The sequence below is a fragment of the Helicoverpa zea genome, chromosome 24 (assembly GCF_022581195.2).
Source record: "Helicoverpa zea isolate HzStark_Cry1AcR chromosome 24, ilHelZeax1.1, whole genome shotgun sequence".
NCBI lineage: Eukaryota > Metazoa > Arthropoda > Insecta > Lepidoptera > Noctuidae > Helicoverpa > Helicoverpa zea.
Window position 1 is genome coordinate 4,773,135 of NC_061475.1, and position 27,903 is coordinate 4,801,037.

The following is a 27,903-nucleotide window of genomic DNA, read 5'->3' on the forward strand; positions in this document are numbered from 1 at the left end:
ATGCTTTATACTTATTTTTGTAGACAGGGAAACCCACTTTCACCAATTTAATTACATTAAACTTATATTCATTAAGTTTTCGAGTTAACTTTCGTTCATAGCCTAGGCCAGTGGTTCTTAACCGGTGGTCCGCGGACCACTGGTGGTCCCTGGAGGCATTCCAAGTGGTCCGCGAAGCTTCGCTTCGCGACGTTGCTATCCGTCTTACGTATATATCCATCTTTGTCCAACAGAAAAAAATGTATGTTTGGGCTACATTTTACGTAATTTTGGTTTTGAGTCTTAAAAATAATTAAAATTTCCCGCTCGCTTCGCTCGCGTATTCAGGAACTGTATGCCCTCGTTTTTGCATTTGTCAATAAACAAAAAATTAAGTACGTTTGGGCTACATTTTATGTCCGTACAAGTCCGAAAAAAATTTCGCGCTCGCTACGCCCGCGCATTTGTAACTACATAAGCGTGTGTATGTCTTTCTTAGCATTTAGTTACCTACAAAAGAATAGAGTACTTGCGTTTTGTAAACTTTAATTCTTTATCAAAGAACCCTCAATTTAGGCAAACCAATTTGGTGGTCCCCGGCAAGACAAACTTTTGGTAAAATGGTCCCTCATGACAAAAAGGTTAAGAACCACTGGCCTAGGCGAATAAAACCTACCCCGTTTGATATCACCGTGCTTAGTTAGGGACTTCCAAATACGGAATACACATACTTCTACTACACGGAAAGCCAACTCATTCACTGACAGAAGCTAGTTTGTAAATAAAACATCAAATTATCCTTAGCAATATCCATTTATTCGTAGCCTAGTTAAAAACACGTCATATAAAATGATCGAATCACTTACTATCTAGATTTTTCACACACTTTCCATTTCACCCATCTGAGTGCTAGCATCGTGGACAATGCTGGACAAAATTGTAAAAACAATAGAAAAAAAACAAAAAGAAATGCTTAAAAATAAAATATGCAGTAAATAAACCATATTCGATTGCACTAACGATAGTCTAAGCAAAAAAAACGTAGGTGATTCTTTATATAATACATTTAAAAAGTGAAATAGATTACAAAATCGTATGCTGTGATTGAAATGATTCCATATCCAGTGCAAAAGACCCCAGTTAAAATAGTAAACATCGATTATAATTTATCGATAAAAATAAAGTACATATTCATGATTACATACGGATATTTTGCCCAGCAATGTTACCTATTGAGATCTTGTGTATTAGCACAAAAACTGTAATCGTTGATTTAACCTAATCTAAGCCATTTACGTATTTGTGCATCGCTTTGTAAGACATTGAAAAATTATCCTTAGATTACTAACTAACCTTATTTATTCTAGATTTTTCTTAGAAATGCATTCTTTGCCGTGGTGTGGTTTTCTTCAAAAGAATGTATGAAATCTAGCGTTTGCCTTCCTTATACCGAAATTGATTTAATTTATCCTTTTGACCGCCACGTATGTTCACGATGACAATTTAATATTAAGTTCATATCTAAAGCTTACTGATTACGTATGAAAATGTTTCCGAAATAATTTTAGATGAAACATCGCGTGACTTATGAAGTCACATTGTCACTTTCTGACAACTTGTTTTCGTTAAAATTTCCAATACATGGCGGTCAAAAAGTGAACACATAATGAACTACAAAAACAGTTCTAACGATAGTTCATTGTTTGTGACACTAACAAAACGATTTAGCTAAAACTATCGTTAAATCCGTTCAGTAACAAGTAGTTTAAAGTTTACAAAATAATGTTTAAAATTTTAGAAATATTTCAATATTTTTATTTTTAGCTTCAATGAGCTGTTATGCTCAGGCTGTTGTCAGTTTTAATATCACTCCTTCGCTATTTGTAACAACGTATTTATAAGTTATACGTTTTACGTGTTAATATGACGAAAATCACTGCCTCGTCTATCGTCTTCACTTTCACTTGAAACGTCATGTTGCTCTCCTCACAGCTGAAATGTTAAAAGTTGTTATTCTTTTGAATATTTTTAAACCTTGATTTTACATTTAAGTTCGTAAGTAATGGCTTATTAAATGAAGTCACAGTTTTGGAAAATGTAATGAGAGTGCATGTAGCAGAAATGAGAATGCTGAGATGGATGTGTGGAGTTACAAGAATGGATAAAGTGAGGAATGATTACATTAGAGGAAGTCTGAAAGTAGCGCCAGTTGTCTGAAAGTAGCGTCACAGAAAAGATGAGAAGTAGAAGATTGTCGTGGTATGGGCATGTAATGAGGAGGGATGATACGCATGCAACAAAGTGTGTGCTAAGTATGAATGTAGATGGGTGGAGAGGAAGAGGAAAACCTAAGAAAAGATGGATGGATTGCCTGAAAGATGATATGAATAGGAAGGGGGTGAGTGTCAGTATGACGAGTGATAGGGGAAAATGGAAGAAAATGATATATTGCGCCGACCCCAAGTAAAATTTGGGAACAGGGCCGGAGAAAGAAGAGTTTTGGAAAATGTGTATAAATATAAGTGACATCGCGAGGAACTTAGTCAAGTTGTCTTATGTTTATAGTCAGTCTGTGGGGTAAAGTAAAAAAAAAAAAAACAAAATCAAAACTTTGTCTGTTTTTAAATTGTAACATAATTTGTCATCGGGATTTTAAGGTTTTAGTATCGTCATACTGGCGGTCGGCCTTTAGGAACTTTGATTCCCTAACCCATAGAAATAGATGGAATAAATTATCACGTTACCTCTAGTTCTTAGTCCAGGGGTTGCGGGGATGCTGGCCGGGGATCATGTCGAGCAGGTACTGGCGCTGCGCCTCGGCCACGCGCTGCATCTCCTGCATGGCGGCGCCCGAGCTCGAGCCCGAGCCCTTGCCGGCTGCAGCAGACAATACATGAGCAGAATTGATGCTCGATACACACAGAGCATCACTGTATAGCTAGTCATATTTTCCGATTCAGAGAGAGCATCGAATAAGGTGCTAATATTTTTCACAGAAGTTTTTGTTATGTACTTCTTCACGATTAAATTGGTAAACCAATTATGATGAAACTTGACAGTATGTCGAATCAAATAAGACTACTTCTTATCCGGGTGATGATGAAAATGTGAGAAATATTTAGTTTTCATAGATAACTTTTTAGACCACATTTTTGGTTTATTTCGACCCTTCAATTTTGGAATTTTACTCTTTAGATCACAAACCTCAGGTATTTATAAATAACTAGCTCGTGCCAGCGGTTTCACCCGCATCCCATGGGAACCTCGGCACGAACCCGGATAAAAAGTAAGCCTTCCTCGATAAATGGGCTATCTAATACTGAAAGAATTTTTCAAATCGGACCAGTAGTTCCTGAGATTAGCGCGTTCAAACAAACAAACAAACTCTTCAGCTTTATAATATTAGTATAGATTGGATGTATTGAAACAGTAAAATCAAAAGTTGTGTCCAAAATAAATCATATGAAGACGAGAACGAGAAGTCGATAGGATTGTCATAATAAGCAACATCAATTTGTATTTCAATAGAATGGACATTTTGTCTCTTTGGGTATTGATTACCATAGAATTTTTTGGTTTAGCACAAAAGCTTAGCAAATAAATATAATTCGGAAAAGTTTCAAAGCTGGCTGGTATTTAAATTCCAAAGAGAAATTACAGACTATCCAACCAACTTTCAGATTGCACCCTCAGAATCATATTTTTTTTTTTTTCAAAGTAGCTTACAGAAAAATTAAAAATGATTTCCAGTCCGATAAGTCTGTTTTTTTGTGGACGTTTACAATTTGAAATACTTTTGTACAACCTAACCATTTACACTTACATATTCTAAATCACATAACAGGCTATAAAACTGCAATTTTCAACCGACTTTCCGATCCCAAGTTATCAATTCGAATAATCGTGTTTTGAACATCATAATTGCACCAGCCAGCATCAAAACCCAGTCAGCACTAAATACTAACTTATATAAAATAAAGTAAAAGTGTGTGCAATACGTACAACGCTTACCTAGCGCCGAGGCCTGGGCCATGGCTAGCTGATACGTGTAGATGAGAGGAGAGAACTGCATCATGGCCGCGGCAGCCGCTGCGGGAGACATTCCTGAAGTTCCACCGGCGCCTGATAGACCTGGAATGTGCGAAAGTGTTGCGAAAACATGCATAGTTAAGTTCTCGCCAAACTTAATGGCGGCCCGCAACTAAATTCCGAGCACAAGTATGCGCTTGTGGTCGTTAAACCTCCCGCTTATACATTGAAATGCTTTTTGTGTGCAGTTTTATAGGCCGTCGTAAATTTTGGCGAAAACTATACGACCAGACGATTGAAATACTTGTCAAATATGAGGGCAAATGTATGTTATATGGCAACAGCAACACTTTTTCAAGGACTTGTCGTCGTTACAGCCGAAAGACGTGAATGGCGTCCCTCGCGGTAGGAGATTTGCCCATACTCATAGCGCTGGGCATGCTTGATAGTGAGCGAGCAAAGTCCTTTATAAATGTAATAGCCAGTTTCACCTATCAGAAACTGACATAAATTATGTGACAGATAAACTTTACCTTTGGTTTCACAGGTCTCGGATAGAAATATATGGCAAAATTGATAGGCAGCCTTTATCTGGCAGATAGCAGTAACTGTCATATAACTAACTGATACTTTACCAGTAAGTAGTGAAACTGAGCCTAAAAGTGGGTAAATATCCGGTAATACGTGTAAGAAACACGAACGGAACTACTACCTCTGAGCAGTTGGTGTTGCAGAGCCTGCATGGCGGCCGCGCTGTGCTGCTCAAACGCCATCTGTGCTGCTGCGGCTGCTGCCAATTGCTGAAATTATTACGTAGACAATATATGTAAATAAAAAGGTAGAAAATATCTTGTAATATATAGAATGCAAATATGCCACATACATTTTCCGAATGTAGTGCCTTTTTAAACTGTTTGGTAATTATTTGGCCAATAAATAGATACTCCCATCAAAATTTTTGCATCTCATTGCAAGTCTGTAACAAGCTATACTTTCAGTTCAAGTGATAAAGTAAAATATGTTTATTGAAATTAGGGACATTAAAATAGTATTTTTTAAAGTTTATTTTGTAATACATATATATGTATTATGTTACTAACCTGATGCTGCTTACTGCTGCTACTATTTTGACTGGTACTACTTGAAGAAGATCCTGGAAAAACAAAAAGGTTTAGTATTTTTACCTAATGCACATTAATAAAATATAATAATATTTCTGCATTTTTTTATTTTTGTTTCTGAAGTTAGGAATAAGAATATGTGTAAATGTGTCATAGTAAATATTGAAGAAATAATAGTCTTGATAGTTTACCTTTTCCTTTCTTGGCGGGCACTTCACTGGTTTCTCTGGAGCGGTCCGAGTGGTGGCTGCGTAGCGAGTCCGATGATGACAGAGCTCTGAATAACAACAATTATTTTTGCTTATACATGCAGTGAGACGTATATGCGAGGACAAACATTTCTCGTTTTATAGTCATTTATGTCACAAGCGCTGGCCAATATACTGTGTTATATTTCGGAATATAGGTACACATCATTTTTATAACGTACCTGGGCGCAGTTGGGGCGGGCGTCTTGCCGGGCGCGGGGGACGAGGTAGACCCGCCACGTGATGTACTGCGAGACACCGACATCTGGTACAGATACATGGGTCAATATAGTACAATCTGTGATTGATTGTATGAGATAGGTCGATTAGTAAAAAAAAAAAATTGGTAGAATACTTGTATAGAAAAAAAAAACCGATACATAAAGTACTTGAACGAAGTAAAAACTGATAAATTAGTCAAGGCATTGGGACATAAAATGGAGCGATTTTTTATTGGTTCCCGAATTCATCTGTTCAAGGATGCGGCGTCATGCCATATTGGACGCATACGCATAGCATAACCCTTTCCTTAGCTTGTACCGGTCGGTCACGAAGTTACAAGTGCTTCAAGTGGTCACCGGGCGGCAGTTCAACAGATCGTGTCATATTGTAATTTGGTCTTGCCGTATGACTCTCATTGTCGTTTCCCCTTTGTTTAATTCACAGTGTTTTGTTTCGTTGACGTTGTGTACATACCTGCAGTGGGCGGTGCGCATGCGCGGGCGGCGGCTGGTGCGCGGGCGGCGCGTGCGCGGGCGGCGCGGCGGGGGCGGGCGGCGGGGAGGCGGTGGGCGCGGCGAGGCGGCGCTCGATCTCCTGCTCTTGCTGTAACGCGCGCACGAAGGCCGTCTTCAGCCGCGCTGTGTGCTCCGCCTGCACACACAATGTGAACAATCGACACATATAACTTGAAGTTTTCAAATTCGAAACAGCGAGGCATGGAGCGGAGAGTTTGAGCGTGTGTCGTAGAGTGCGGCATCGCGTCGAGCGTACACGCTACTAGTTTTTCTTAGGCCGTATTTACGGAGACGCGGGGCGTCTCGCGTCGCGTGTGGCGTGGCGTCTCGCGGCGCGTCGGACGTTTTTTCTGTTTACGGTGGGGCGGCGCGTGAAGCGGCACGCATCATCGCACGCGTAAACATAAACTTATAGCAATATACGACCATGTTCATAGAAAAGTGAGACGGGAAGCGTGGCGGTGCCCGCGGCGAATCCTCTAGCGTGTAGCGCAGCACGCGGCGGGCGACGCGGCGGCGCACGCTCGTCTCGATCAAATCGACTGGTTTTATGTTGGCGAGAGATGGGAGCCATATTATAATATATAGTAGTCTTTGATGGGAGCGCACGTGTCGCAACTTGCAGCATTTCTATATAAGTTGCGCGATTTCTAAATAAGACTGACAGAAGATTCCGCCTCGGCCATAGCTTCATCGAGAATTGCCGCTGCGTGCGCCGCCGCGATAAACGCCGCGTGGGACGCGTCGGTGCCATCCGCGGGCTCGGCCGCAAAAAACGCCTAATTCAAACAAACGCGTCTAAAATCGCTTCTCCGTAAACGCACTCATACAACACCATATATTTGAATTCAGTGCGGGCCGCGCCGCTCAACGCAACGCGCGACGCCCCGCATCTCCGTAAATGAGGCCTTAGAGCGCGCGTTCGAGCGGGGCGATTGAATTCAAAAGTTGAGCAGTCACGCTCAAAACGCTCCGCTGCGCGCCTCTAGTTCTGAATTTGCGGTCTAAAGGTACGATACCCGTTACTTTTTTCAAGGATTGAAAAAAAGCATTTGGGCTTATACATACACCGGCGCGGGCGTGAAGGTGACGTCGTGTGGTGACGTCGCAGCCGCACTGCGCCACACTACACACACATACCTTGAGCGCTCGCTTGACGTTCCCGCTGACGCAGAGCTCGCAGAGGCGGCGCGCGGAGGGCGGCGGCGGCGCGGGCGTGAAGGTGGCGTCGTGTGGTGACGTCGCAGCCGCACTGCGCCACACTACACACACATACCTTGAGCGCTCGCTTGACGTTCCCGCTGACGCAGAGCTCGCAGAGGCGGCGCGCGGAGGGCGGCGGCGGCGCGGGCGTGAAGGTGGCGTCGTGTGGTGACGTCGCAGCCGCACTGCGCCACACTACACACACATACCTTGAGCGCTCGCTTGACGTTCCCGCTGACGCAGAGCTCGCAGAGGCGGCGCGCGGAGGGCGGCGGCGGCGCGGGCGTGAAGGTGGCGTCGTGTGGTGACGTCGCAGCCGCACTGCGCCACACTACACACACATACCTTGAGCGCTCGCTTGACGTTCCCGCTGACGCAGAGCTCGCAGAGGCGGCGCGCGGAGGGCGGCGGCGGCGCGGGCGTGAAGGTGGCGTCGTGTGGTGACGTCGCAGCCGCACTGCGCCACACTACACACACATACCTTGAGCGCTCGCTTGACGTTCCCGCTGACGCAGAGCTCGCAGAGGCGGCGCGCGGAGGGCGGCGGCGGCGCGGGCGTGAAGGTGGCGTCGTGTGGTGACGTCGCAGCCGCACTGCGCCACACTACACACACATACCTTGAGCGCTCGCTTGACGTTCCCGCTGACGCAGAGCTCGCAGAGGCGGCGCGCGGAGGGCGGCGGCGGCGCGGGCGTGAAGGTGGCGTCGTGTGGTGACGTCGCAGCCGCACTGCGCCACACTACACACACATACCTTGAGCGCTCGCTTGACGTTCCCGCTGACGCAGAGCTCGCAGAGGCGGCGCGCGGAGGGCGGCGGCGGCGCGGGCGTGAAGGTGGCGTCGTGTGGTGACGTCGCAGCCGCACTGCGCCACACTACACACACATACCTTGAGCGCTCGCTTGACGTTCCCGCTGACGCAGAGCTCGCAGAGGCGGCGCGCGGAGGGCGGCGGCGGCGCGGGCGTGAAGGTGGCGTCGTGTGGTGACGTCGCAGCCGCACTGCGCCACACTACACACACATACCTTGAGCGCTCGCTTGACGTTCCCGCTGACGCAGAGCTCGCAGAGGCGGCGCGCGGAGGGCGGCGGCGGCGCGGGCGTGAAGGTGGCGTCGTGTGGTGACGTCGCAGCCGCACTGCGCCACACTACACACACATACCTTGAGCGCTCGCTTGACGTTCCCGCTGACGCAGAGCTCGCAGAGGCGGCGCGCGGAGGGCGGCGGCGGCGCGGGCGTGAAGGTGGCGTCGTGGCGCCGCGCCGCCGCGCCCGCGCCGCGCTCCCAGCGCCACACCGGCGTGAAGTCGCAGCCGCACTGCGCACATACTGCCGGCACCGACGATCGCGGCATACTATACAAAAACGACACAAACGTCACGTTTATAATGCCTAAGTTTGTCTTACAGGCTCAAGATGATTACCATTGTTTGATACCTATTTATTTTCTTATATAAGTACACTCTATGACCTGCCCTATGTATTTCCTTATGTACACTCTATGTACTTTCCTATATATTTCCTTATGTACACTCTATGTACTCTCCTATGTATTTCCTTATGTACACTCTATGTACTCTCCTATGTATTTCCTTATGTACACACTATGTACTCTCTTATATATTTCCTTATATACACTCGATGACCTGCCCTATGTATTTCCTTATGTACACTCTATGTACTCTCCTATATATTTCCTTATGTACACTCTATGACCTGCCCTATGTATTTCCTTATGTACACTCTATGTACTCTCCTATGTATTTCCTTATGTATACTCTATGTACTTTCCTATATATTTCCTTATGTACACTCTATGACCTGCCCTATATATTTCCTTATGTACACTCTATGTACTCTCCTATGTATTTCCTTATATACACTCGATGACCTGCCCTATGTATTTCCTTATGTACTCTCCTATGTATTTCCTTATATACACTCTATGACCTGCCCTATGTATTTCCTTATGTACACTCTATGACCTGCCCTATGTATTTCCTTATGTACGCTCTGTGACCTGCCCTATGTATTTCCTTATGTACACTCTATGTACTCTCCTATGTATTTCCTTATATACACTCTATGACCTGCCCTATGTATTTCCTTATGTACACTCTATGTACTCTCCTATGTATTTCCTTATATACACTCTATGACCTGCCCTATGTATTTCCTTATGTACACTCTATGTACTCTCCTATATATTTCCTTATGTACGCTCTATGACCTGCCCTATGTATTTCCTTATGTACACTCTATGTACTCTCCTATGTATTTCCTTATATACACTCTATGACCTGCCCTATGTATTTCCTTATGTACACTCTATGTACTCTCCTATATATTTCCTTATGTACACTCTGTGACCTGCCCTATGTATTTCCTTATGTACACTCTATGTAGTCTCCTATGTATTTTCTTATGTACACTCTATGTACTCTCCTATGTATTTCATTATATACACTCTATGACCTGCCCTATGTATTTCCTTATGTACACTCTATGACCTGCCCTATGTATTTCCTTATGTACGATCTATGACCTGCCGTATGTATTTCCTTGTGTACACTCTATGACCTGCCCTATATATTTCCATATGTACACTCTATGTACTCTCCTATATATTTCCTTATATACACTCGATGACCTGCCCTATGTATTTCCTTATGTACACTCTATGACCTGCCCTATGTATTTCCTTATGTACACTCTATGTACTCTCCTATGTATTTCCTTATGTACACTCTATGTACTCTCCTATATATTTCCTTATGTACACTCTATGAACTGCCCTATATATTTCCTTATTTACACTCTATGTCCTGCCCTATATATTTCCTTATTTACACTCTATGTCCTGCCCTATGTATTTCCTTATGTACTCTCTATGACCTGCCCTATGTATTTCCTTATGTACACTCTATGACCTTCCCTATGTATTTCCTTATGTACACTCTATGTACTCTCCTATGTATTTCCTTATGTATACTCTATGTACTTTCCTATATATTTCCTTATGTACACTCTATGACCTGCCCTATGTATTTCCTTATGTACGATCTATGACCTGCCGTATGTATTTCCTTGTGTACACTCTATGACCTGCCCTATATATTTCCATATGTACACTCTATGTACTCTCCTATATATTTCCTTATATACACTCGATGACCTGCCCTATGTATTTCCTTATGTATACTCTATGACCTGCCCTATGTACTTCCTTATGTACACTCTATGTACTCTCCTATGTATTTCCTTATGTACACTCTATGACCTGCCCTATGTATTTCCTTATGTACTCTCTATGACCTGCCCTATGTATTTCCTTATGTACACTCTATGACCTGCCCTATGTATTTCCTTATGTACACTCTATGACCTGCCCTATGTATTTCCTTATGGACTCTCTATGACCTGCCCTATGTATTTCCTTATGTACACTCTATGTACTCTCCTATGTATTTCCTTATATACACTCTATGACCTGCCCTATGTATTTCCTTATGTACACCCTATGTACTCTCCTATGTATTTTCTTATGTACACTCTATGACCTGCCCTATGTATTTCCTTATGTACACTCTATGACCTGCCCTATGTATTTCCTTATGTACACTCTATGTACTCTCCTATGTATTTCCTTATGTACACTCTATGTACTCTCCTATATATTTCCTTATGTACACTCTATGAACTGCCCTATATATTTCCTTATTTACACTCTATGTCCTGCCCTATGTATTTCCTTATGTACTCTCTATGACCTTTTTTTTTTTTTTTTTTTTTTTTTTGTTTCAGCTGAGGAAAATGCCTGACGCATACACACACCGCCCGGGGAGACGGTGAGGTTATGTGGGGCTTGCACCCACTAAAAACCTCAGCGTTTGTGCCGTCTTCTGCCTTTTAGAGAGGGGCCACGAGGACCAAAGACGACTTTCGTGACACTCTCTATGACCTGCCCTATGTATTTCCTTATGTACTCTCTATGACCTGCCCTATGTATTTCCTTATGTACTCTCTATGACCTGCCCTATGTATTTCCTTATGTACACTCTATGTACTCTCCTATGTATTTCCTTATGTACACTCTATGTACTCTCCTATGTATTTCCTTATTTACACTCTATGTCCTGCCCTATGTATTTCCTTATGTACTATGTCCTGCCCTATGTATTTCCTTATGTACTCTCTATGACCTGCCCTATGTATTTCCTTATGTACACTCTATGTACTCTCCTATGTATTTCCTTATGTACACTCTATGTACTTTCCTATATATTTCCTTATGTACACTCTATGTACACTCTATGAACTGCCCTATATATTTCCTTATTTACACTCTATGTCCTGCCCTATGTATTTCCTTATGTACTCTCTATGACCTGCCCTATGTATTTCCTTATGTACTCTCTATGACCTGCCCTATGTATTTCCTTATGTACACTCTATGACCTGCCATATGTATTTCCTTATGGACTCTCTATGACCTGCCCTATGTATTTCCTTATGTACACTCTATGTACTCTCCTAATTATTTCCTTATATACACTCTATGACCTGCCCTATGTATTGCCTTATGTACACTCTATGTACTCTCCTATGTATTTCCTTATGTACACTCTATGTACTCTCCTATGTATTTCCTTATATACACTCTATGACCTGCCCTATGTATTTCCTTATGTACACTCTATGTACTCTCCTATATATTTCCTTATGTACACTCTGTGACCTGCCCTATGTATTTCCTTATGTACACTCTATGTAGTCTCCTATGTATTTTCTTATGTACACTCTATGTACTCTCCTATGTATTTCATTATATACACTCTATGACCTGCCCTATGTATTTCCTTATGTACACTCTATGACCTGCCCTATGTATTTCCTTATGTACGATCTATGACCTGCCGTATGTATTTCCTTGTGTACACTCTATGACCTGCCCTATATATTTCCATATGTACACTCTATGTACTCTCCTATATATTTCCTTATATACACTCGATGACCTGCCCTATGTATTTCCTTATGTACACTCTATGACCTGCCCTATGTATTTCCTTATGTACACTCTATGTACTCTCCTATGTATTTCCTTATGTACACTCTATGTACTCTCCTATATATTTCCTTATGTACACTCTATGAACTGCCCTATATATTTCCTTATTTACACTCTATGTCCTGCCCTATGTACTCTCTATGACCTGCCCTATGTATTTCCTTATGTACACTCTATGACCTACCCTATGTATTTCCTTATGTACACTCTATGTACTCTCCTATGTATTTCCTTATGTATACTCTATGACCTGCCCTATGTATTTCCTTATGTACGATCTATGACCTGCCGTATGTATTTCCTTGTGTACACTCTATGACCTGCCCTATATATTTCCATATGTACACTCTATGTACTCTCCTATATATTTCCTTATATACACTCGATGACCTGCCCTATGTATTTCCTTATGTATACTCTATGACCTGCCCTATGTACTTCCTTATGTACACTCTATGTACTCTCCTATGTATTTCCTTATGTACACTCTATGACCTGCCCTATGTATTTCCTTATGTACTCTCTATGACCTGCCCTATGTATTTCCTTATGTACACTCTATGACCTTCCCTATGTATTTCCTTATGTACACTCTATGTACTCTCCTATGTATTTCCTTATGTATACTCTATGACCTGCCCTATGTATTTCCTTATGTACGATCTATGACCTGCCGTATGTATTTCCTTGTGTACACTCTATGACCTGCCCTATATATTTCCATATGTACACTCTATGTACTCTCCTATATATTTCCTTATATACACTCGATGACCTGCCCTATGTATTTCCTTATGTATACTCTATGACCTGCCCTATGTACTTCCTTATGTACACTCTATGTACTCTCCTATGTATTTCCTTATGTACACTCTATGACCTGCCCTATGTATTTCCTTATGTACTCTCTATGACCTGCCCTATGTATTTCCTTATGTACACTCTATGACCTTCCCTATGTATTTCCTTATGTACACTCTATGTACTCTCCTATGTATTTCCTTATGTATACTCTATGACCTGCCCTATGTATTTCCTTATGTACGATCTATGTCCTGCCCTATGTATTTCCTTATGTACTATGTCCTGCCCTATGTATTTCCTTATGTACTCTCTATGACCTGCCCTATGTATTTCCTTATGTACACTCTATGTACTCTCCTATGTATTTCCTTATGTACACTCTATGTACTTTCCTATATATTTCCTTATGTACACTCTATGTACACTCTATGAACTGCCCTATATATTTCCTTATTTACACTCTATGTCCTGCCCTATGTATTTCCTTATGTACTCTCTATGACCTGCCCTATGTATTTCCTTATGTACTCTCTATGACCTGCCCTATGTATTTCCTTATGTACACTCTATGACCTGCCATATGTATTTCCTTATGGACTCTCTATGACCTGCCCTATGTATTTCCTTATGTACACTCTATGTACTCTCCTAATTATTTCCTTATATACACTCTATGACCTGCCCTATGTATTGCCTTATGTACACTCTATGTACTCTCCTATGTATTTCCTTATGTACACTCTATGTACTCTCCTATGTATTTCCTTATATACACTCTATGACCTGCCCTATGTATTTCCTTATGTACACTCTATGTACTCTCCTATATATTTCCTTATGTACACTCTGTGACCTGCCCTATGTATTTCCTTATGTACACTCTATGTAGTCTCCTATGTATTTTCTTATGTACACTCTATGTACTCTCCTATGTATTTCATTATATACACTCTATGACCTGCCCTATGTATTTCCTTATGTACACTCTATGACCTGCCCTATGTATTTCCTTATGTACGATCTATGACCTGCCGTATGTATTTCCTTGTGTACACTCTATGACCTGCCCTATATATTTCCATATGTACACTCTATGTACTCTCCTATATATTTCCTTATATACACTCGATGACCTGCCCTATGTATTTCCTTATGTACACTCTATGACCTGCCCTATGTATTTCCTTATGTACACTCTATGTACTCTCCTATGTATTTCCTTATGTACACTCTATGTACTCTCCTATATATTTCCTTATGTACACTCTATGAACTGCCCTATATATTTCCTTATTTACACTCTATGTCCTGCCCTATGTATTTCCTTATGTACTCTCTATGACCTGCCCTATGTATTTCCTTATGTACACTCTATGACCTACCCTATGTATTTCCTTATGTATACTCTATGACCTGCCCTATGTATTTCCTTATGTACGATCTATGACCTGCCGTATGTATTTCCTTGTGTACACTCTATGACCTGCCCTATATATTTCCATATGTACACTCTATGTACTCTCCTATATATTTCCTTATATACACTCGATGACCTGCCCTATGTATTTCCTTATGTATACTCTATGACCTGCCCTATGTACTTCCTTATGTACACTCTATGACCTACCCTATGTATTTCCTTATGTATACTCTATGACCTGCCCTATGTATTTCCTTATGTACGATCTATGACCTGCCGTATGTATTTCCTTGTGTACACTCTATGACCTGCCCTATATATTTCCATATGTACACTCTATGTACTCTCCTATATATTTCCTTATATACACTCGATGACCTGCCCTATGTATTTCCTTATGTATACTCTATGACCTGCCCTATGTATTTCCTTATGTACGATCTATGACCTGCCGTATGTATTTCCTTGTGTACACTCTATGACCTGCCCTATATATTTCCATATGTACACTCTATGTACTCTCCTATATATTTCCTTATATACACTCGATGACCTGCCCTATGTATTTCCTTATGTATACTCTATGACCTGCCCTATGTACTTCCTTATGTACACTCTATGTACTCTCCTATGTATTTCCTTATGTACACTCTATGACCTGCCCTATGTATTTCCTTATGTACTCTCTATGACCTGCCCTATGTATTTCCTTATGTACACTCTATGACCTTCCCTATGTATTTCCTTATGTACACTCTATGTACTCTCCTATGTATTTCCTTATGTATACTCTATGACCTGCCCTATGTATTTCCTTATGTACGATCTATGACCTGCCGTATGTATTTCCTTGTGTACACTCTATGACCTGCCCTATATATTTCCATATGTACACTCTATGTACTCTCCTATATATTTCCTTATATACACTCGATGACCTGCCCTATGTATTTCCTTATGTATACTCTATGACCTGCCCTATGTACTTCCTTATGTACACTCTATGTACTCTCCTATGTATTTCCTTATGTATACTCTATGACCTGCCCTATGTATTTCCTTATGTACGATCTATGACCTGCCGTATGTATTTCCTTGTGTACACTCTATGACCTGCCCTATATATTTCCATATGTACACTCTATGTACTCTCCTATATATTTCCTTATATACACTCGATGACCTGCCCTATGTATTTCCTTATGTATACTCTATGACCTGCCCTATGTACTTCCTTATGTACACTCTATGTACTCTCCTATGTATTTCCTTATGTACACTCTATGACCTGCCCTATGTATTTCCTTATGTACTCTCTATGACCTGCCCTATGTATTTCCTTATGTACACTCTATGACCTGCCCTATGTATTTCCTTATGTACACTCTATGTACTCTCCTATGTATTTCCTTATGTACACTCTATGTACTCTCCTATATATTTCCTTATGTACACTCTATGAACTGCCCTATATATTTCCTTATTTACACTCTATGTCCTGCCCTATGTATTTCCTTATGTACTCTCTATGACCTGCCCTATGTATTTCCTTATGTACACTCTATGACCTACCCTATGTATTTCCTTATGTACACTCTATGTACTCTCCTATGTATTTCCTTATGTATACTCTATGACCTGCCCTATGTATTTCCTTATGTACGATCTATGACCTGCCGTATGTATTTCCTTGTGTACACTCTATGACCTGCCCTATATATTTCCATATGTACACTCTATGTACTCTCCTATATATTTCCTTATATACACTCGATGACCTGCCCTATGTATTTCCTTATGTATACTCTATGACCTGCCCTATGTACTTCCTTATGTACACTCTATGACCTTCCCTATGTATTTCCTTATGTACACTCTATGTACTCTCCTATGTATTTCCTTATGTATACTCTATGACCTGCCCTATGTATTTCCTTATGTACGATCTATGACCTGCCGTATGTATTTCCTTGTGTACACTCTATGACCTGCCCTATATATTTCCATATGTACACTCTATGTACTCTCCTATATATTTCCTTATATACACTCGATGACCTGCCCTATGTATTTCCTTATGTATACTCTATGACCTGCCCTATGTACTTCCTTATGTACACTCTATGTACTCTCCTATGTATTTCCTTATGTACACTCTATGACCTGCCCTATGTATTTCCTTATGTACTCTCTATGACCTGCCCTATGTATTTCCTTATGTACACTCTATGACCTGCCCTATGTATTTCCTTATGTACACTCTATGACCTGCCCTATGTATTTCCTTATGGACTCTCTATGACCTGCCCTATGTATTTCCTTATGTACACTCTATGTACTCTCCTATGTATTTCCTTATATACACTCTATGACCTGCCCTATGTATTTCCTTATGTACACTCTATGTACTCTCCTATGTATTTTCTTATGTACACTCTATGACCTGCCCTATGTATTTCCTTATGTACACTCTATGACCTGCCCTATGTATTTCCTTATGTACACTCTATGTACTCTCCTATGTATTTCCTTATGTACACTCTATGTACTCTCCTATATATTTCCTTATGTACACTCTATGAACTGCCCTATATATTTCCTTATTTACACTCTATGTCCTGCCCTATGTATTTCCTTATGTTCTCTCTATGACCTGCCCTATGTATTTCCTTATGTACTCTCTATGACCTGCCCTATGTATTTCCTTATGTACTCTCTATGACCTGCCCTATGTATTTCCTTATGTACACTCCTATGTATTTCCTTATGTACACTCTATGTACTCTCCTATGTATTTCCTTATTTACACTCTATGTCCTGCCCTATGTATTTCCTTATGTACTATGTCCTGCCCTATGTATTTCCTTATGTACTCTCTATGACCTGCCCTATGTATTTCCTTATGTACACTCTATGTACTCTCCTATGTATTTCCTTATGTACTCTCTATGACCTGCCCTATGTATTTCCTTATGTACACTCTATGTCCTGCCCTATGTATTTCCTTATGTACTATGTCCTGCCCTATGTATTTCCTTATGTACTCTCTATGACCTGCCCTATGTATTTCCTTATGTACACTCTATGTACTCTCCTATATATTTCCTTATGTACACTCTATGTACACTCTATGAACTGCCCTATATATTTCCTTATTTACACTCTATGTCCTGCCCTATGTATTTCCTTATGTACTCTCTATGACCTGCCCTATGTATTTCCTTATGTACTCTCTATGACCTGCCCTATGTATTTCCTTATGTACACTCTATGACCTGCCCTATGTATTTCCTTATGGACTCTCTATGACCTGCCCTATGTATTTCCTTATGTACACTCTATGTACTCTCCTAATTATTTCCTTATATACACTCTATGACCTGCCCTATGTATTTCCTTATGTACACTCTATGTACTCTCCTATGTATTTCCTTATGTACACTCTATGTACACTCTATGACCTGCCCTATGTATTTCCTTATGTACACTCTATGACCTGCCCTATGTATTTCCTTATGGACTCTCTATGACCTGCCCTATGTATTTCCTTATGTACACTCTATGTACTCTCCTAATTATTTCCTTATGTACACTCTATGACCTGCCCTATGTATTTCCTTATGTACACTCTATGACCTGCCCTATGTATTTCCTTATGTACTCTCCATGACCTGCCCTATGTATTTCCTTATGTACACTCTATGACCTGCCCTATGTATTTCCTTATGGACTCTCTATGACCTGCCCTATGTATTTCCTTATGTACACTCTATGTACTCTCCTAATTATTTCCTTATATACACTCTATGACCTGCCCTATGTATTTCCTTATGTACACTCTATGTACTCTCCTATGTATTTCCTTATGTACACTCTATGTACACTCTATGACCTGCCCTATGTATTTCCTTATGTACACTCTATGACCTGCCCTATGTATTTCCTTATGGACTCTCTATGACCTGCCCTATGTATTTCCTTATGTACACTCTATGTACTCTCCTAATTATTTCCTTATGTACACTCTATGACCTGCCCTATGTATTTCCTTATGTACACTCTATGACCTGCCCTATGTATTTCCTTATGTACTCTCCATGACCTGCCCTATGTATTTCCTTATGTACACTCTATGACCTGCCCTATGTGTTTTCTTATGTACACTATATGTACTCCCCTATGTACAATCTTTGACCTGTCCTTTGTATTTCCTTATGTACACTATATGTACTCCCCTATGTACACTCTATGACCTGTCCTATGTATTTCCTTATGTACACTCTATGTACACTCTTTGACCTTCCCTATGTATTTCTTTATGTACACTCTATGACCTGCCCTATGTATTTCCTTATGTACACTCTATGACCTGCCCTATGTATTTCCTTATGTACACTCTATGACCTGCCCTATGTATTGCCTTATGTACACTCTATGTACTCTCCTATGTATTTCTTTATGTACAATCTATGTACTCTCCTATGTATTTCCTTTTGTACACTCTATGAACAGCCCTGTGTATTTCCTTATATACACTCTATGTACTACCCTATGTATTTCCTTATGTACACTATATGTACTCCCCTATGTACAATCTTTGACCTGTCCTTTGTATTTCCTTATGTACACTATATGTACTCCCCTATGTACACTCTATGACCTGTCCTATGTATTTCCTTATGTACACTATGAACTTCAACCCCGTAAGGAATAGATTTGGGTAAGAAAACGTCTATTATTATATAACTAGCGACCCGCCTCGGCTTCGCAAAGGGATAACAGTATTGTCCCACTATTGAATGTATGTAATTATACAAATCCGTTGCGTAGTTTTGAAGATTTAAGCGTACATAGGAACACAAAAAGCGACTTTGTTTTATACTATGTAGTATTTAATTATATGAAACTCACCGGTCTTCATTAGTAAGATAGTCGACGACATGCTCGAGTCCGACCAGATACACAAAGTCGGTGTTGCTAGGCGACGGGATGAAGTTCATCTCCGGCGGCGGGGGTTTGGGTGGGGGGATCTATGAACAAAACGCACTATTATTTTACCATCTGTAGTAACAAAAATACCTATGTTTTTGTAAACATATACCCGTGTTTTCACAAAATAAAATATCTTTATCTTTACTATGTAGTTCGTACCAATCTTAATGGTTTGATTACAAACAATCAAGTTTGGCTAGAACTATATCACCAGGTCCTCCATGGATCGGCTCAGGAAAATATGGAGAAACAGGAACATTACAAAGGCCACCAAAATGAGACTTGTTAAGGCACTAGTGTTTCCCATTTTTCTTTATGGTGCAGAGACATGGACTTTGAGGGAAAGTCAGAAAAAGAAGATAGACGCTTTGGAAATATGGTGTTGGAGAAGAATGCTTGGAGTATCGTGGACAGAATTCCGAACTAACACATCTATCATCCAAGAACTCGGCGTCAAGCAGCGTCTATCTTCCATCGTCCAGTGTCGAATACTCACTTTCTTCGGACACATTACACGTCGAGAGGGCGTTTCTGTGGAACGACTTGTGGTGCAGGGGAAAGTTGAAGGCACAAGAGCGCGCGGCAGGTCACCGATGCGTTGGGCTGACCAAATAAAGACGGCACTCAATGGTCCAGTCCACGAATGCGCAAGGAGAGCTACAGTGCGAGGAGAGTGGCGACGGATTGTGAAGCTTGCTACCACCCCTGATATGACGACCACGACCACTCTGCCAAGAGTGTGACGACAAAGAAGAAGAAGAACTATATCATTGATGATGGGAGTTGCCGATTTTTTATTTGAGAATGTGTAGTATTTACTCATGGCAAAATGAGTAATTACAGTTTAAAGTAAATGTAGTCTTTTCAGAATGTTGAATGTTTGTTTCAGAGTTTCAGATCAAACTACATAATGAAAATACCTGCACAGATTGGATCCAATAAATATTAAAAGTAACTTTTGTTGGCAATGCCAAATCAGGGATTTTTCGTAGATAAGAAACTACTTTATATATAGATCAAGAAATCTTAAAAGAAATGCATATTGTATTCCAATTATAATATCAAAACTCCGAATTAACGATACAATTTTTAAACAAATAAAATATCAACATACCTGCAATAGAGTCTTCTCGAGTTGTTTCCGCAGAGCCAGTTTGGCGGCGGCCTGTCGCTGCGCGGGAGTCTGGGTATCCTCAGAACTACGGGAGCTCGCCTATAACACAACGTTATACTTGATACTTAATGTGATAATTTTTCTGTCTTATTCTAGGAAAGATTTTAACTTCTTCTGTTTGAAGATTACCGCATTTGTGTGATAAGTCATGTTTGTGCAAACGACTGCGCTAAATGTTCTGACATTGCGCAACTTTGCGCAAGTGTGTGCAAAATTATTTGTCGATAGTAACGCCAAGAAGTATCAATACTGTAACTGTAACTTCTGTCTATTAGGTTATTTATCTCATCATTGTTGTAATCACGTAATCAGACAGACAACAATCGCACATATAGCATAAGGGTAAGTATAGTATGTAAATAGTGAAATGACATCACATTTCCATACTCACTGCGTCACTCGTGCTACTGGTCACCGACGATGTGTCCTGAGGTTGCTTGCAATTTACAACACATTATCAGAACTATGACGAATTACTACTGATAATATACTTATAGAGTAACTAATTCTGTGATTGAATATCAACGTGAAATGGACCATGTAACTATAACTAGAGTATGTACTATGTATTAATAGGTAGAGTAGAAAAGCGGAGACAGTGGTTTGCTTCGCTTTGTTTCACTGTCGTCCGTTTCGTTATGTTTTGTAGGGTCTAATATTGTCACCAGTAGGATATAATCTACTCAAGAACTTCATAATTTATTTTACATACTTCAATATAAACGTTCTTTTAGCAGTCCACTAACAGGTCTTAAAATCCTAACATATACATTGATGACTCTCAGAGACATCCCTAAGAATTGAACCTACCATCGCAAGAACTGAAAAGGAAACTAGCCAATATTAAAAAATATTAATGCTTATTACCTTATTGGAGGAAGCATGTGAGCTGGCCGGCGGTGGCGCCGGAGTTATTGTCACTGAAGGCGTTATGCTGGCACCGCCGCTTGTTGATGACTGATAACAAAACATATGCTTTTAGTATGTGATAAAAAAGTTCATGGGATTAAGAAGACATAATTAGAATAATTTTAAAATGTTAGCCAACAAAGGCTACTGGGAAAGAAGTAACAGCTATCTATAAATTCAACAACGGGGACTTGTGACATCATTGGGATTGGTAAAATATGGAATAGTTATTTGACAAGAAATAGTTAGTAATTTTTTTTTTGTACATTTTGACTATCGTGCAGTATCTAGTGTCCAATTTCAGTGTCAAATTTAAAATTGCTAAAATGCTTGACTTGTTGACACCGACATGCCTTGTTTTAAATTATATTTTTGGATAAAAATTTTTATTTTTAATTTGATTTAGAAGTACCTGTGAGCGATAGGGTCCGGGCGTGAGCGTGGCACCGCCGGGCAGGCTGGACGTGCGGCGTGACGAGCTCCCAGAGCCCGGTGCTGCTGCCGCAGCGCTGTTCGTACGCTACACACAAAAAACAGGAATATTTATATACAAGAATATTTTTTATCCAGTGCGCAAACTTTGACAACTTAGAGGGTTTTATAGATACTTTCACTTTGATATTTTAGTACAAAAAAAGTTATAACGAAAGATTACGTCGTCACGTCGGTGAAGCGACCAGTCACTACAATTTCATCATTCTACGTAATTCCTAAGGAACGTTTTAAAAGCGAGCTGGGGAAATGGGTCTTGCTCGAAAGATTTTAGGATGGATATATGTTTAAAAACGAATAATACAGATATGTTGTCTTATTGATTCTGAACCACACATTTATTTTGCACACTACTCAAAAAATATCCTGTATATCAATAATGCTGAAACATAAATGTTATTAATATTACAACTGGATGTGTATGCTAGTGTACCTTGGTCTGCTGGTGTGCGGGCGGCGGCGCGGGCGTGACGGTGACGCCGGGCGGCACCACGCAGCCGCTGCCGGCCAATGCTGTGCCCGTCGTAGAGTCCTGTGCCATACAAATGTCAAGTTTAGCTATGTAACTTGGTTGATTCATAAAGAACATAATAACACCCCAAAGCTTATAACTTCATATTTGCTAATGGCCTAGTGGGTAAAGAACCAACCTCTCTAGTATGAAGGCGTGGGTTTGATTCCAAGCCAGGCAAGTACCAATGCAACTTTTCTAAGTTTGTATGTATTTTCTAAGTATATCTTGGACACTGATAACTGTGTTTCGGATGGCACGTTAAAGTCCCGGCTGTCATCGAATATCTTTGGCAGTCAGTCTGACAATCAGTCTTACCAAGGGGTATTGAGTTGCCTTGCCTGGGTTGAGGAGATCAGATAGGCAGTCGCTCCTAGTGAAACTCTGGTATTCAGCTACATCCGGTTAGACCGGAAGCCGACCTCAACAGAGTTGGGAAAAGGATCGGAAGATAAGCTTTAAGTACATAATTTCTATAGATTACCTTAGCTGGCGGCAATCCGGTGGCTTGCTGACTTTGGCGTAGTTTCCGCAGTAACACGAGTCGCGTTTCTTCAGCGCGCAGCTTTTCGCGCAACGTGCGGAGACGACGCTCGCGCTCCCATATCTCTGCGCTTGATAGTTCCTAAAGAATAAAATTACATAGTTGCATTATTTAAAATAAAATCCAATGTATTTATACCGTCGGTGTACTAAATACATAAGAAATACATCTCCTTTTAGTACGATAACTGAAAAAATATAAGAAATTATTGACTGTATCCTCAATCTCATTTTTTTTTCTAGTTACCGAAACCACCAACGGTAATTGAATATATTTTGTTTCCTATGCCTACATCTAATAATCACCCTTCTATTACCATGGCAGGTACCCCGAACATGGGCTGCGGGATTGCTCGAAAAAGTTACCTCGGCTCTGGCACATAAAAGGCCCAAGACGGAACATGATGGGTTTTTATCAGTAAAAGTCTGACACTTCCTCACGCTGCTAACCCACAGCGGGAGGGGTCATTTCATGATTTCCTATAAAAAAGGTACCCCGAACATATCAAACCTACAACTTATCCCAAACAATATACCAAAGTACAAAGTGGACATTAACTCACTCTATGTCCGGGTATGGGTAGCGGCGGTTCATTCTCGTCCTCCTCCGAGTCTTCGTCGTCGCGCGGGTCGCGGGGGGACTCGGGCGCCGGCGCGGGCAGAGTGCTCGGGGTTATCGACACGTTCACACCGCCAGAGTTCAGTTTACTGCTCACGTCTGTTGAAGAAAAGGATACCAAATTCAGAGTTTAAGAATCTCTTTCTGTTTGTGAATTTAGTTTAAAGGTATTCAAACATCTGAATTGAGAACTTCTCTGTCGGAATTTGGTCAAGTCAGTTAAAATACAAACTACTTTTTTAAACGGTTGGTTTGTCTCCCGTTTTTCTGAAGCACATTATACAGGGTGGCCCATCCATAGGCGTCCAAAAGAAAAATTTAGAAGCTCTATGCTATGGGGTATCCGAATCACCCCCATGTATGTTCAGCGATTTTTTGTAGTTTAGGAGCTAGAATTGTTTTAATTTTTTTTCCGTAATTTTCATTTCAACATTGTTTTTTCTATTTTACCTTTTTTTCCTAACGTTTACAGATGTTTTTTTTTGTAATTAATCATCATGATAATAGCTAACACCTGAAAAAAGCAGTTTGGCTAAACATTCTAGAACTTACATAAAATTTTATCTGAAGTTCAAAATTACTGTTGGAGTTCAGTAGCCAAAAATGTTTAGGGCTTAAAAAAAAATTAATAATGGGTTTCTAAGCAGGTTTCTAATTTTCTAGCTAGGCAACTGTGTAAATCCATTGAATTCTTATGGTAAAAATTATGGACGACTTATGGTCAAATTGGAAATTCATATGTGGGTTATAGAAACACAAAGACATGATATTAATTAGATCACTAAAGTAACAGCGTGATATGTTATTATGTGTTTGTTCGTAGATAATGTGCCATTGTTTGTATAGCTAATGTACTTAATTGTTTTGTGACGTCATGCAGTACATAACCCTAATCTCATTCGTGAGAAAAATTGGGTCAACATAATTATGCTTCTTACGATAATTGTTGCATGTCGTCTTACACTACATATTCAAGCAAGATCTATTTATCATTGTCAAGTATAGTAATTTTTTGGCCTAGCTGTTTAGAAGATCCTTCCTTTTCTATGGAATAAGAAGATCTTTACTGTCTGTTCTTCATTCCCTCCTACATGTTATTTGATGCAGAAATAACTATATTTATTGATTTATAATATAAATAATAAGGCATATGGTTTTCAAACCTATCACACCAGAATTGATGAGGAGATTATTTTAAGGTATTTAGGATTTACTGTAGTCATAAAATTACCTGTAAAAGGCGCAGGAGTCGGCATAGACGGCTTGCGATGCGGCGGTGCGGCCGGCAGCAACACGATATCAGGGCTCTCCGCATAACTACGCTGTTCAGATCGGGGGCGAAGCACCCGCTTGCCACTGGCACCCTACACACAACGCATGTTAACTATTGAACCACAAAACATAGCTAGGAAAAGGAAAATGTGTAATAAATGGATGAAATAGGTGCATAAATAACTAGTGATATAAATAAATTTTATTAAAGTTTGGAACTGAGTAAACAAACTACAGTATGACTATGATATAAGGAAATATGATAAAAAAATTCAGCGAGTAAACAAACTACAGTATGACTATGATATAAGGAAATATGATAAAAAAATTCAGCAATTAAGTAGGTAATCAATTTGTTGTAACTTTTGTGTATTGACATAAGTATCCAACACCCTTATTATTTACTTTGGTACTACTTTGCAACTAGTTCAATAAACTTTTTCAGAGACATTAAAATGAATTTACTATAACTTCAACAATGTATTCTTATACACTTCGAAATAAGTTATTTAAAAGCCAAATCTACAAGGAAATATACGAAAAAATTCAAGAGTGAGGATACCAGTATCTATTCACAAACAGTATAAAGGAAAAAGGCCTCCTATGCACTAAATCACCAATTTGCAAACTGGTAACTATGGCAACTACCATTCAATATAGCAACACTAGAAGACTGCATGTTGTAGTTAAAGTAACAAACTAGGCATAGCTAATAATATCAAGCAAACTACTCACAATCCTGAGCTGTTGTACCTGAGTAACATCATTACAGTTTCAGTTTACTCGCAAAATGTCTAACTATGCAGCCAGGCATTTATTAATCTCATTAAACTGATAAAAATGTAGTAGCTAATTTCCAGAGCAAGTTTAGTGGGAAATGTAACAAATTCATTTTCCCATTTATAATGTTGGTAAGTACTAATGCCCATTTTCACCAACAAATACCTAAATGTAGGGATCCCCTAAAAGCATTTAGGGAACACTTAATAAGAATTTCATTTTCACCAAAGTGTCCCTTATAACCTTAAAATATTGGGAGAGCCCTATTCTAAGTGACACTTAGGTAAGAGATTGTTGGTGAAAACGGGCATAATACTTATTAACCTACAACTGACTGATTAATTATAAAGTTGTGTTATTATCCAATAACTTCATGATGGTAGTTTTGAGCCAATCATACATTTGTTCTGTAAGTAGATTTTCTAGGCAAGAGTAAAAAAACATATGTACATCCTGACAAACTTCTGCATTTATAATATTAGTGAGCTGATATATTTATGTACAATAGATGATGCTTACTGTCTGGCTCTATTGTAATAATATGGTACACTAACTTTTCTATTATTGCATAACAGTCATTAATAATTTTTATTCAACAAAAGCCTGGCTGCGTAGTCTTAATTTTTTCTGATAAATATAAATAACAAACTAGCACACAACTGATATCTTTATTAGTTAATTAGTCTCAGATTAGTTTAACATAATAACCATAGATAATCTTTTAACTAATTAAATCCTCTTCTAGTGTGTGATTAAGGAATTAGTCACATGATAAAGATTCATTTGAAATTGGAATGTTTTGTTTAGACAACAATGTATTGAAAGATTTGCTACACATTCAGCCTTATAAACCAGTTACTTACCCGGTCAATCTTTATGAAGCAAGCAAAAGGAAAACAAAGAGTTAATTATAAAATAGTAATAATTTAACAGGATATTATTTAGGTAATGGACTCCAAAAACTATCAAAATTCTCAAATTATTAACCAAGACTTGCCCAATTTATTTAAATTACATATTTTTTTATTTACAAATATGATTTCCTTATTTAAAAATTCTGAGGTCATCGAAAATTATGATGCATATTTGGTAGTGACTATTCTGTAGGTAGGTATTTAAAAATTATTATGACCTCCAGCTGACAGATGTGTGATGAACAAAGATTATACAAATGAGGAGAAAGTTATGTAGAAAAGACAATACTTTTTTGTGTATTTTAGCTTTAGAAGGTATTTATTTTAAAAAGTTTAGTTTATTTTTAGACTTACATGTGGTGGTGGTTGTGCAGGTGTAATAGTGAGCCCACTGGCCGTCAAAGCTCTCAACTCGCTCAATTCAGGTGGCAATGCCCTGCATTATAAATAAAATTACATAATTTCACGCATTTCCAAAATGTAAACAAAAACATAAAATACAATAATAAAAATCACCTGACGCTCAGGTCCACCGCCGAATCGTCTACGTCCATTATGGTTAGTCACTTCTGTAACAATTACGTATTACAATTAAACACAAATTATTTAGGACACAAATCAATATAAACAATAAATATTTTAGACACCACAGAGCACAATCACCACGTTAAATAGACACAAGGGTTAAGAACACGTTTAGCTATTGATTAGGGTAGACATTACGATGAAATTGAAATCATTTAGATCGATTTTTTGTCCAAATGTAATGCACACGCACGCATCACCGGGATGACAATTGACAAGACAACGGTCAATGGGCGCGAGTATAAAGATCTATTGAGGAATCTAACAAATAATACCTAATTTCTAACACCAAGCACTAGTCACATATCTTCTTTGTAAATAAATAACAATTTGATTGTTTTTACGCCAGATAAGCGATTTATAATTTGCACTCTTCGGATTCACAACAGAATTCCTCTCGCGGCCATTGATGACAGATTATAAATAGATTAATTTAGGCACTGCAGATTATACTCAAAATTGATTAGACGGTAAAAGAAGTGGTGCTGTAGGGATTGGTTT

General features: G+C 39.7%; 1 protein-coding gene across 4 annotated transcripts; it reads right to left on the reverse strand.

The window, feature by feature from the left end:
- Nucleotides 1–773: 773 nt before the first annotated feature.
- LOC124642465 (transcriptional repressor p66-alpha) lies at nucleotides 774–27,839 on the reverse strand. Of its 4 annotated transcripts, none has more exons than XM_047180897.1 (20): nucleotides 27,678–27,839; nucleotides 27,334–27,386; nucleotides 27,172–27,253; nucleotides 25,083–25,215; nucleotides 23,796–23,950; nucleotides 23,174–23,314; nucleotides 22,612–22,710; nucleotides 22,099–22,206; nucleotides 21,645–21,734; nucleotides 20,718–20,816; nucleotides 19,523–19,641; nucleotides 8,479–8,671; nucleotides 6,074–6,250; nucleotides 5,560–5,642; nucleotides 5,321–5,406; nucleotides 5,109–5,161; nucleotides 4,721–4,808; nucleotides 3,982–4,110; nucleotides 2,724–2,856; nucleotides 774–1,971 (listed from the first exon to the last, which is right to left on the reverse strand). In XM_047180897.1, the coding sequence occupies exons 2-19, from the start codon at nucleotides 27,369–27,371 to the stop codon at nucleotides 2,726–2,728; spliced, it is 2,004 nt and encodes a 667-aa protein (XP_047036853.1). In that variant the 5' UTR covers nucleotides 27,372–27,386; nucleotides 27,678–27,839; the 3' UTR covers nucleotides 774–1,971; nucleotides 2,724–2,725. The 4 variants fall into 4 exon arrangements, with proteins under 4 accessions (XP_047036853.1, XP_047036855.1, XP_047036851.1 ...); XM_047180899.1 differs by having other exon boundaries at nucleotides 3,991–4,110; nucleotides 4,718–4,808; XM_047180895.1 differs by having other exon boundaries at nucleotides 4,718–4,808.
- Nucleotides 27,840–27,903: the final 64 nt, after the last annotated feature.

What these genes read in the sequence shown, in the direction of transcription:
- LOC124642465 (XM_047180895.1), bottom strand. Translation starts at nt 27,371, where the DNA reads ATGGACGTAGACGATTCGGCGGTGGACCTGAGCGTCAG. An exon ending in CCGCACACCAGCAGACCAAG is followed by an intron (nt 22,207 to 22,611) that starts GTACACTAGCAT and finishes TTTTGTGTGTAG; the next exon opens with CGTACGAACAGCGCTGCGGC. An exon ending in CCCGCCCCAACTGCGCCCAG is followed by an intron (nt 5,407 to 5,559) that starts GTACGTTATAAA and finishes GTTGTTATTCAG; the next exon opens with AGCTCTGTCATCATCGGACT.